This window comes from Ictidomys tridecemlineatus, chromosome 6, assembly GCF_052094955.1.
Source record: "Ictidomys tridecemlineatus isolate mIctTri1 chromosome 6, mIctTri1.hap1, whole genome shotgun sequence".
Lineage (NCBI taxonomy): Eukaryota > Metazoa > Chordata > Mammalia > Rodentia > Sciuridae > Ictidomys > Ictidomys tridecemlineatus.
In genome coordinates, this window is record NC_135482.1 from 58,665,929 (window position 1) to 58,677,942 (window position 12,014).

At 33.6% G+C, this 12,014-nt stretch overlaps 2 protein-coding genes across 2 annotated transcripts; one reads left to right on the top strand and one right to left on the bottom strand.

The window, feature by feature from the left end:
- The first annotated feature begins 2,747 nt into the window (after positions 1-2,747).
- LOC144378350 (olfactory receptor 6C2-like) lies at positions 2,748-3,741 on the top strand. Its single transcript, XM_078052372.1, has one exon. It carries the CDS (start codon positions 2,806-2,808, stop codon positions 3,739-3,741), a length of 936 nt encoding a protein of 311 aa, XP_077908498.1. The 5' UTR covers positions 2,748-2,805.
- A 6,211-nt stretch (positions 3,742-9,952) lies between these two features.
- LOC101969099 (olfactory receptor 6C6) lies at positions 9,953-10,915 on the bottom strand. The gene has a single exon (XM_040281935.2). The coding sequence runs from the start codon at positions 10,910-10,912 to the stop codon at positions 9,953-9,955; it is 960 nt and encodes a 319-aa protein (XP_040137869.2). The 5' UTR covers positions 10,913-10,915.
- Positions 10,916-12,014: the final 1,099 nt, after the last annotated feature.

The window sequence follows — 12,014 nt, forward strand, 5'->3', positions numbered from 1 at the left end:
TTTTAGAATGCTCACAGTTAAAATTGGCAAGTTTGTTAAAATTATTTAATTATTTTGACTGAAAAATTTTTATGGTTTGTATAATAAGAATAACATTCTGAGAAAGTAAAGCTGAGTAATATTTTAAAATCTTTATGTATAATTTATTGTTTGCATAAAAATTGATAAAACATAAAAAGATCTTTTAGCTACCTTGTGTGCTAACAATTAATTAAAGAAAACTGGACTAGGTTTTGTTTTTAATGAGATTCTTAAAGTTGTCCCACAAGTCTCTTTTAATGATCCACATGCTTTCTCTTGTCTCTAAAGTCCATGTTCCCATTGTTACTATGGTAGGTTTGATTGTTTTTCCCCAAGTTCATTACACAAATCATTCATTAGTGCTTTTTGAATCTGTGTCACAGAAGACTTTTTTTCATTAATTTGTTGCAGATTTGGCAAATAAAATAAATATCTAGCTTCAGTTTGGAAAACCCTTTCTCTGAGCAAAAGAGTTCTGAATATCAATTATTCTAAAGGTAACAAGAGTTCCCTTGAACACACTTTTCAGTGATACTTAAAAATAAAAATTATTTCCTGGGCTTATGATAGAACTGTATCATAAACTGTGAGAAATTTGGTGCAATTGATAAAAGACAAAATCCAAGAAAATCATGTATTCCCAGGATAGTGTTAGTGTTGAAGTGACCAAATTCGATCAGTATTGGCTAAAAATTATCAAGTTTATTCTCAACATTTTCAAGTTGTGTCTGTAAAAATACATGTAAACAACTAATAGAGGAAGGTTATGATTAATTGCCAGGAGGGTAAGTATAATAAATGCTGTCATTTGTTTCATTTTCTTTTTTGAGAATTGGGTCATATGTGACTCTAATAAATAAATCTTTCCTGATTTCATTAAAATTTAGAAATGTAAATTAATGTATTAATTAAACAGTATTTTTAGAGTGCTTTAATCTTGTGTATTGTATAGATATTTATAAGATTATATTAGGCAACAATAAAAAGGTAGCATTATTTATGTCATGTGAAAAGTAGTAACATCCCCAACAAAAATTTCTGGAAACTAAAACCTAGAAACTAATGGCTTGATATGCACATTTCCAGCAAAATTTGATACTGTGGGATACAGTTAAAATGGAGAAATACAGAGCATTGAAGTTAATATTACTCCAGATAATCCATGTGAAGTGTTTTTTCAATGTCTGTTCTGTAGTAAAGTTTTAATAATTAGAGCATACTAATTTGATTATAAAGAATACAAGGTGAGAAGTAAAAAGGGGTGTGGAAAATCATGATTTTTCACTTTCGTCATGTTTGGGGTACATCTAATTATATGATTGAGATCATAAAGAACAATAACATTTTAGAGCTGAGAAATTCAGGAAAATAATCTATCAGAAAGAAATAATGAAGCACTAAGAACTATCAACATAAGAGACAGCAGCAAGAAAAAAATGTCTAGAAATGACAAAGCAAAAAGGTGACAGGTTCAATATGTATGTAACAATCAGCAAGTTAACAGAGGCTACTAGAAATACTGGGTGGTTGAAAACACTTCTGAGCTGGGAAGGGTGGCACATTCCTATAATCTAGGCGACTGGAGAGGCTGGGATAGGAGAATCACAAGTTCAAGGCCAGCCTGTGCAATTTGTTAGACCCTGTCTCAAAATTAGGAAAAGCAAATAAAGAAAACACACACTATAACATTATACTTAGAAATTTCCTAAACTTCAACAGAAAAAGGGAGGTATTTGATAAACTTTCATGTAAGTCATATATTTAAAAACATGGGGGCAAAACATGATTTCAGGATAATAAGGATTGACTGTATGGTAAGCAACAAAGGGAAAATAATTATGAACCAGGGCACTGAAGTAGTTAAATTATATTTATTACTCATTATTAGACAGGTACTTTTATAAATGTTTTATATAATATACTATCACAGATTATATATATATGAAGAGTAATATTTTTTTTTCCATTTTACACTAACAAACTGAGTCACAGTGAAATTAAATCATGCTTGAAGAAATATGTAATAGTTTAAACATGATATATTTTGGACCTTGGGATACTAATACAGTATTTTGGGCTGTGCCTCACACTTATAGACATCAAAAAATAAAAAAAAAATGTGATTTTTAACAGGTGTATATTCCATACCTAACTTATATTATGATCCTATACAATAAATTCAACCTCAAAATACTCTTTCTTATGTACTGCAATAGGAAAAGAATATTTTAAATAGAAAATTATGAGGAAAACCCAGGGGAATAAGGAAGTAGTTGTTTACAGAAAACAAAAGTGTACTTGACATCCTCAGCCACAGAAGGAGAGCCTGTATAATTAACTGTCTGTGTGATATAATTGTATTAATAACAAGACTTCAAGGAAACATAAATATAAAAAAAGAAAGTTTATGGTTCAGCTTTAGGATTCACAGTATAAATAAGGAAAATTGCTCAGTCTCAGAAAACACTAGTAGTCAAATCTAATTGTTTGGGAAAATTAAATCTGAGATGCAGGAAAAAAAATAAGAATAGAATGCAATAATAAGGAAGCAACCATAACATTTTGGAATTGGTATAGATAATGTAATTTGATTTTTTAATCTACCCTGAAATGACCAAATATATATAATTATAGAACCTATGCTACCAGTGAATGACAATATTTGTAAACAAAATATTTAAATACATATGAATGCGTTTTCCAGGTTCCTCCTCTGTGAATTACTATCCTACACAAACATCTCTGAATTTTAAAAGCAAATTAAGTAGAAGTCAGGATCCACTTATGAGAAATCACACAGTAACAACATTTATCCTGCTGGGACTGACAGATGACCCACAACTGAAGGTCGTGGTTTTCATCTTTCTCTTTCTCACCTACATGCTGAGTATAACTGGGAACCTGGCAATCATCTCCCTCACCTTGCTGGATGCACGCCTCAAGACTGCCATGTACTTTTTCCTACAAAACTTCTCCTTCTTAGAAATCTCATTCACAACTGCTTGTATTCCCAGATACTTGTACAGCTTATCAACAGGGGATAAGACCATCACATATAACAGTTGTGCCATTCAGATATTTTTCACTGATCTCTTTGGTGTAACAGAATTTTTTCTCCTCGCCACCATGTCCTATGACCGATACATAGCTATCTGCAAACCCCTACACTATGTGACCATCATGAACACCAGGGTCTGCAGAAGACTCATCCTTTGTTGCTGGACAGCTGCTTTGTTGCTCATACTCCCACCATTTAGCTTGGTCCTGATTCTGGAATTCTGCAACTCTAATATTATTGACCATTTTGCCTGTGATGCAGAACCCATTCTAAAAATCTCATGCACAGACACATGGCTCATTGAGCAGATGGTTATAATTTGTGCTGTTTTAACTTTTATCATGACTCTCATATGTGTAGTTCTATCCTATGTATACATCATTAAGACTATTCTGCAATTCCCTTCTGCCCAACAAAGGAAAAGGGCATTTTCTACCTGTTCTTCCCATATGATTGTGGTCTCCATAACCTATGGGAGCTGTATCTTCATCTATGTTAAGCCTTCAGCAAAAGATTCAGTGGTTATTAACAAGGGGGTGACAGTCCTTGTTACGTCCATCAGTCCCATATTGAACCCTTTTATTTACACACTGAGGAACAAGCAAGTAAAACAGGCTTTCAAGGACTCAGTCAAAAGATTTGCATTGTTCTTAAATAAGTAAGAGAATTTGCTAGTGTAAAAGTATTCTATGTGTACTCAAAAGATTGTTGATCTCTAAATATGTGTCTTTGACTTTTTACATCATTCCTTTTCTTGCAAAGAAAGAGTTTTAGGATAAGTGTTCTCAAAAAGAAAACCTACTTCCAAGCAACTAAAGGACTTCACAAAATAGAAAATCTGAAAGAACCTGCAAAAAAAACAGAGTCAATGCATTCACCACATATTTGGGATTGAGTAATTGTGTTGATAGACTTTCTCAATTCTAATATTTTTATTTATATATGACAGCAGAATGCATTACAATTCTTATTACACATATATAACACAATTTTTCATACCTCTGGTTGTATGCATAGTATATTCACACCTATTCATGTCTTCATACCTGTACTTTGGATAATAATGTTGCTCACATTCCACCATCATTTATAAGTCCATGCGCTCTCCCTTCCCATTCAACCCCTCTGCCCTATCTAGAGTTCGTCTATTCCTCCCATGCCCCTGTTCCCTATCCAACTATGCATCTGCCTCCTTATATCAAAGAAAACATTCAGCATTTGCATTTTTGGAATTGGCTAACTTCACTTAGCATTATCTTCTCTTACTCCATCCATTTACCTGCGAATTTCATGATTTTATTCTTTAATTGTAATATTGCATTGTGTATATATCCCACATTTTTAATTCATTTGTCTCTTAAAGGGCATCTAGGTTGCCTCCAAAGTTTAACTATTGTGAATTTTGCTGTTATAAACATTGATGTGGATGTGTCCCTGTAGTATGTTGTTTTTAATCCCTAGGTTATAGACTGAGGAGAGGGATAGCTAGGTTAAATCATGGGTCCATTTCCAATTTTCCAAGGAATCTTCAAACTGCTTTCCATATTGGCTGTATCAACTTGCAGTTCCACCAGCAGTGTATGAATATATCTTTTTCCCACATCATCACTAAGGCTTATTGTTGTCTTACACATAATAGCTGCCATTCTGACTGGAGTGGTTTTGATTTGCATTTCTCTAAGGCTAGTGATGATGAACATATTTTCATGTATTCATTGATTTTTTGTACATCATCTTCTGAGAAGTGTCTCTTCAGACCCTTGGGCCATTTATTTATTGGGCTATTTGATTTTTCAGTATTTAGCTTTTTGAGTTCTTTATATACTCTAGAGATTAGTGCTCTATCACATGTGTGAGGGGTAAAGATTTGCTCCCAAGATGTAGGCTCTCTATTCAACTCACAGATTGTTTCTTTTGCTGAAAAGAAACTTTTTAGTTTGAGTCCATCCCTTTTATTGACTCCTGATTTTAATTCTCGTGCCACAGGACTCTTATTAAGGAAGTTGGGGCCTAATCCCACATGATGGAGAATAGGGCCTACATTTTCTTCTATTAGACATGGGGTCTCTGGTTGTATTCCTAAGTCCTTGATCTATTTTGAGTTGGGTTTTGTACCTGGTGAGAGATAGGGGTTTAATTTCATTTTGTTGCATATGGATTTCCAGTTTTCCCAGCACCATTTGTTGAAGAGGCTATCTTTTCTCCGATGCATGTTCTTGGCACCTTTGTCTAATATAAGAAAATTGTAGTTTTGTGAGTTAGTCTTTGTGCCCTCTATTCTGTACCATTGGCCTACCAGTCTGTTTTGGTGCCAATTCCATGCTGTTTTGCTACTATTGCTCTATAAGGTTTGGTATAGTGATGCTACCTGCTTCAGTCTTCTTGCTAAGGATTGCTTTAGCTTTTCTAGGTCTGTTATTTTTCTAGATAAATTTCATGATGGCTTTTTCTATTTTTATGAGGAATGTCATTGGGATTTTGATTGGAATTGCGTTAAATCTGTATACTGCTTTTTGAAGTATGGTCATTTTGTTAATATTAATTCTGTCTATCTAAGAGCAAGGTAGATCTTTCCATCTTCTAAGGTCTTCTTTGATTTCTTTCTTCAGCGTTCTGTAATTTTCATTATTTATATCTTTCACCTCTTTCATTTAATTGATCCCCAAGTGTTTTATTTTTTATGCTATTGAAAATGGTGTAGTTTTCCTTCTTTCTCTTTCTGATGATTGGTCAGTGATATGCAGAAATGACTTTGGTTCACGGTTGTTGATTTTATATAAAATTCTAATATTGAAAGCCTTTTCTAAAGCATAGCACCATTTCAGGCAGTGGGAATGAAATAAATAAATATCAGTGATATGCAGAAATGACTTTGGTTCATGGTTATTGATTTTATATAAAATTCTAATATTGAAAGCTTTTTCTAAAGCATGGCACCATTTCAGGCAGTGGGGATGAAATAAATATAAAACCCACTAATTTCCTGTCCTTTTGAGTCTAGTGTTTTAATGGATTTATGGAAGCAGTGAATTAAAAACATGATAAAACCTATTACATGTAAATTATAAACAAAAAAGTAACAACTAAAAAGCAGATGCATTTCAATGTTTAATAAACATCTGTATAAATGTCTATTTCAACATGGAAACTGAATTATAAAATATGAAATCCTACAAGTTTGAATACTCTGAAAGTCAGAGGGCAAATGAACTAAGTTTAATAGAATTTACATGATGTAAAATGCTAAATATTCTTTTTCTAATTTTTTTTTTTAGTTTTGATGGATCTCTATTTTATTTATTTTATTGGTCCTGAGGATTGCACCCAGTGCTTCACACATGGTACGCATGTGCTCTACCACTGAACCACAACACTAGCCCCCAAAATTCTTGAAAGATTTTTATTTGCAAGGCAAATGTTTATGTATCTATAAACTTATTTGGTTTTATGATTTATCTATAACTACTCTTTAGCTGTCAAGAAATTATAATTATTAAATGACTATAAAATTATTTAAAAAGTAAAATTGTGAGGGGCTGTGGATATAGCTTAGTAGGTAGAATGCCTGCCTAGCATGCCCAAGGCCTTGGATTCAATCCCTGCATCACCAAAAAAAAAAAAAAAAAAAAAAGAAAAAGAAAAAGAAAAAGAAATTGAAAAACAAGGAATGTATGTAAATTAGCCATATAAATGACTACAACTCAATGTAAATTTATGAAAGCTGTATCTCCTTCTATTTCAAGTTTTCAATCTGTTGATCTCATAATAGGTAAGGGACATTATTGCAATCTAAACAACTACTTCTCCTCCTCCTCCTCCTCCTCCTCCTCCTCTTTCTTCTTCTTCACCAGAGAGTGAACCCAGATACACTTTACCAATGAACTATATCCCCAAGCTCTTTTTTATTTTGAAAGTGGGTCTCATAAGTTGCTTAGTACCTTGCTTAGTTGCTGAGGCTGGCCTCAAAATTGTGGATTTCCTGCCTCAGCATCCAGGGTGGCTAGGATTACAGCTATGCACCACCACACCTGGCTGTTTTTAACAGCCATAATGAAAGAATCTCAATGCAACATACCTTTTTTATTAATTATTATTTTAATGGTACAATATATGGGATATAATGTTATAATTTAATAATTCAATATAGACATAAGGTGTATAATGATCAAACTACCTTGCTGTTAACATTTCCAACTATCAACATTTTAAAAATGTTTTGTCAATGCATCTTATCAATATAAGATTAATACTATGCAAATGAAACTTACTTATGGGTTAACAACTAAAGGAACTATTGGATAAAAATTTAAGTGTTGTGATGCACTAGTATAATTTGAGATTTTCTGGAAAAAAATTAAATTTTGCATAAATAATTCAATATAAACAATTGGAATGGAAATATGTAAATTATGCCACTTTTTAGATCAACACCTTTGGGTTCACTTAGAGAAGATCTAATGTCCCAGACTGAGAAGCAACAGCAGGCCATATTCAGAGCCTTTTTTCACAGCTAGTATCCTAAATTTCTTGAAATGTCCAAAAAATGTTAATCTTGAAAGCTTATGCTATGCAAGGTCATATGCTAAGCATTTTATATCTAATAATTTTATATTTACAGAAATAGATAACAGTTTCATAAGGAATACATCTATCAGAGTATTAAGAAGTTATCGACTTAAGGCCAATCTTTATTAAATGTTTTTGTAGTGCACCATAACTATACATAATACTTCAGTTAATTTTGATATAATCATACATGCATTCAAATATATTTCTTGTCCTATGCATTTTATTTTATAAACCTCATTCCACTGTCAATGAAACTATCTTTATTCAAATTCCAGGAGCATGTCTATTTTGTCTAGTACAATACATGTTCTTAGATAACTGTTTGGAGTAGTAATAAATGAAAGAATGAATGAGCATAGTTTTTTTTCCCCTAGGGATTGTAATTCAATGACTAAGAAGTATTTGTCCTAGAAGAGCTTGGAGTAGAGATATTGTTCTACAGGAATATATAGAGATCATAAAACATAGACCTGTTTTAGATTGGCAAAATTAAATTGCTTTAATAGTAATATATTTTCTTACATAGGTTGTTCTTTTTTCCTGATTCTTCACTACATCAGAAATTATCTACTTTGCCCTGTAAAACCATGCTTACCAACCAGGACATCAACATTAGTAGATTTCATGGACTTAAGCATTCATAATAAACAGGAATTTCAAACAGCCCTATATTATGGGAGGAAATTGAGTAAGAAGATGAAAAATACTTCTTATCCCTCCCCACCTGTCCACAACACTGATATCGCTCTTTTTTTTTTTTTTCCGGGGAGAGAGGAGTAATGAGATTGAACTTAGGAGCACTTGATCACTAAACCACATCCCCATCCCGATTTTATATTTTATTTAGAGTCTCACTGAGCTGCTTAGTTCCTTGCTTTTGCTGAGGCTAGTGTTGAACTCAAGATTCTCCTGCATCAGCCTCCTAAACCACTAGGATTACAGGCATGTGCCACTCTTTGAGCAGAGCCAGTGATAGAAGCAGTGCTTTGCATTCTCTGATACCATGCTTTAGTCATTAAATCTTCATTGAATTATAGGTTGCTGAGTCAACATCACACATGACTTTCCTAGTTGTTCACTAACAGTAGAGGAACAATTAAGAAGCCATTTCCCAGAGTTTCCTTCTCAGAATAGTAAATTAAAACCATGAAAGGACATTGTGCAAAAATTGGATGTTAGAGAGAAGCAAAGGTTATTATTCTCCAGAGGTGTAGTCAGGCTGCTGAGTTAACATGATACCCAGAGTATCTTCTCTTTAAGTATTTGAGAATTACCTACTTTGCTGCTAAGGTTTTTATAAGCACTCTCCAAGAAATTACTAAAGTTCATTGCCATTTTCCACTCACAGTTTCTATACCTTTTCTGTATGGCTCCAACCTGAAATTTTCAGTATTAATTTCCTACACATTTTGTCATCAACACTCACACTTTGGCTTTTGGCTCCCTCAGGTCTTTAAAAGCAAGATGAATCTTGGAGTCTATTGAATTATAAAAACAAATAACTCAAGTATAGTTTCAGCTAAAGGGGGTCATAAAGAGAGCAACAAAATGTGGAATGAATTTCTCTACAGGCATCTTTTTTTTTTTTTTTTTTTTTACTTAAGGGATACTTTCTTAAGCTTCTCTGGAATATGGGAATTGAGGAATAAAATCAGCAAGACATGAGGAGATAGTCCATTCCTATTAATTCCCCTTTGACAGATTTTATTTCAAAAGGACATATGAAAGGATAATTTTCAGGGATTGGCATTCAATTTATTCATTTTTTCACACCAAAAAAAAATAAAGATTCCTTTTTGTGGAGAGATTCCTCAGAAAGTAAAATATCACAGTATTGGAGTAAGGGAGGAAAAACTATCAAAAGGACAGGAGACATGCTGCTAAATCACAACAGCATAAAGAAGAAGCTGTGGATGCATACAATAGCATGGGTGAACTTTGCTATTTTGAACAAAAGAAGTCAGACATGTAATTCAAACATTTCTGATAAAATTTCAGAACTGGCATGACAGGCATTCAGAACAGTTACTAAAGATCATCATTGTATACTCTGATTCAATGGCAGATGGAAATGTTTTTATACACATGCTTTAAATATATAAATATTTCTCCAAACCAACATAAAAATTTATATATAATGAATTGTAGGTTGACTTTCTTTCATGGGTTAGTATCATCTTTAGGGTTCAGAGACTATGAAGTAAGAACCAAAGCCTGGTGTTCAATTATTTTTACTCCAAATGACATTTATTTATGTTTACAAATAACTTATTTGTAATTATTTTGATTCCAAAGGAGAAACTTTTATTTATGTCTAAACTCTGCCTTGTTGTTTTCAAAAGAACAAAACCTTTGGAGCATATACTTGAGAGCTTCTTTCACCTGCTGGTTCCTCAGGGTATAAATGAAAGGGTTGAGCAAAGGGGCAACAGAGGTATTGAGCACAGCTACACCTTTAGTTAAACTCACCCTTTCTTTTGCTGATGGCTTCATATACATAAACATACAACTTCCATAAGTAATAGACACAACTACCATATGTGAGGAGCAGGTGGAAAAGGCTTTCATTCTTTGTTGAACAGAAGGGAATTTGAGAATGGTTTTGATGATGAATGTGTAGGAGAGGATCACTAATAACAATGTGAGGGCAAGTGTTAACACAGCTAAGACAAAGGCCATCAATTCTATTAAATGTGTATCTGTGCAAGAGATCTGCAGGATGGGGGAAGTGTCACACAGAAAGTGATCAATCACTTTGGAAGCACAGAAATCCAGTTTGAGTCCCAGGATCAAAGGGGGAAAGATGATTAAGAATCCAGCTGCCCAGGAGCTGAACACCAGTTGGTAGCACACCCTGCTGTTCATAATGACTGGGTAATGCAGAGGTTTGCAGATGGCAACATAGCGGTCATAGGACATGGCAGCCAGGAGGTAAAACTCTGTAATCCCTAGTAGGAAAAAAAAGAATAATTGAGTTGCACAACAATTGTAGGAAATTGTTCTGTCTCCAGTGAGAGTGCTTATCAGGAACCGTGGAATGCAGACTGTTGTGAAGGAAATTTCCAAGAAGGAAAAATTTCGGAGGAAGAAATACATTGGAGTCTTGAGGCGGGGATCCAGCAGGGTGAGGCAGATGATGGTTAAGTTTCCCATCAGGCTCAAGATATAATTGAAAAATAGAAACAGGAAAATCACAATTTGTAGCACAGGGTCATCTGTCAGTCCAAGTAAAATGAACTCTATCTCCACTGATTGATTCTTCATTTCTCTTTTGTCCTATCAAATTTACAGAAAATAAAAACTAATATCATAAGTAAGAAGTTAGTTCTTTCTTTTCAGCTATCTAAAACTCCATTTTCAAAAATTTACCAATTCACAAATATTTCTCAAATCAGCTTAGATTTCATCACAAGAAACATAATCCACACTTCATTCATCATCTTTATGAGAACACTGAGAGATCCTTCCTTTATCTAGAACTTAGTGTGACCTACTCACCAGTTTATAGGACATTTAATAGTCATTTGAAATGTATTTCCTCAATTTGATTCATGTTAATCTATAACTAATCTTTCAAATACTTTATGACAATAGATTTTCAAATATTTGATTTTTTTTTGTCTTGGGGATTGAACTGAGAGGTACTTAACCATGGAGCCACATCCCCAGCATCTCCCCACACACTTAATAGAGACACATTCTCACTGAGTTGCTTAGGGACTCACTAAGTTGGTGATGCTGGGTTTGAACTCAGAAGCCTCCTGGCTCAGCCCCCCACTAGCTGCTAGATTTATAGGCGTTCACCACCATGCCTAGCTTGTGTGATCAAGCAAATTATCATTCAGGTGACACAATGATTATACGAAATAGTTTTCTTCCAAGTAGCCAAAATAACTAGAAATTTATGGACACATATAATAGTATAGAAAATTTCTAAGAAAGAAAAAATATATGAGAATCCAGTGAATATACAGCAGGGTGATTGAGGGGATGATCAGATCAAAGCAGTGCTTAACAAATATTTGTGAAGCTGGAACATAAATAACACAACATTCAAATGTGGGTCATTTGAATTCACTAAGATAAACACTGTCACTATTGTATGGTTTCCCATTACCATGTTGTGTCTTTTATCATGTATGAATGGTGAGAGTAGAAGGAAAGCTCTATCTAATAACAGTGATAGCTAGTACTCAAGTTATGGTTAGCAAAATTATGTTTCAGGTAGAGTTATGCAATGCTCATTTATGAATTGCAGGTAGTATGCTGATAGAGAAGGAGATATGTTTTTCTTCTAGTTATAGCTTTAAAAACAAATAAGATCCAGTGGTGTGCAATGGACACTAAAGGTTTATTGAAGCAGATA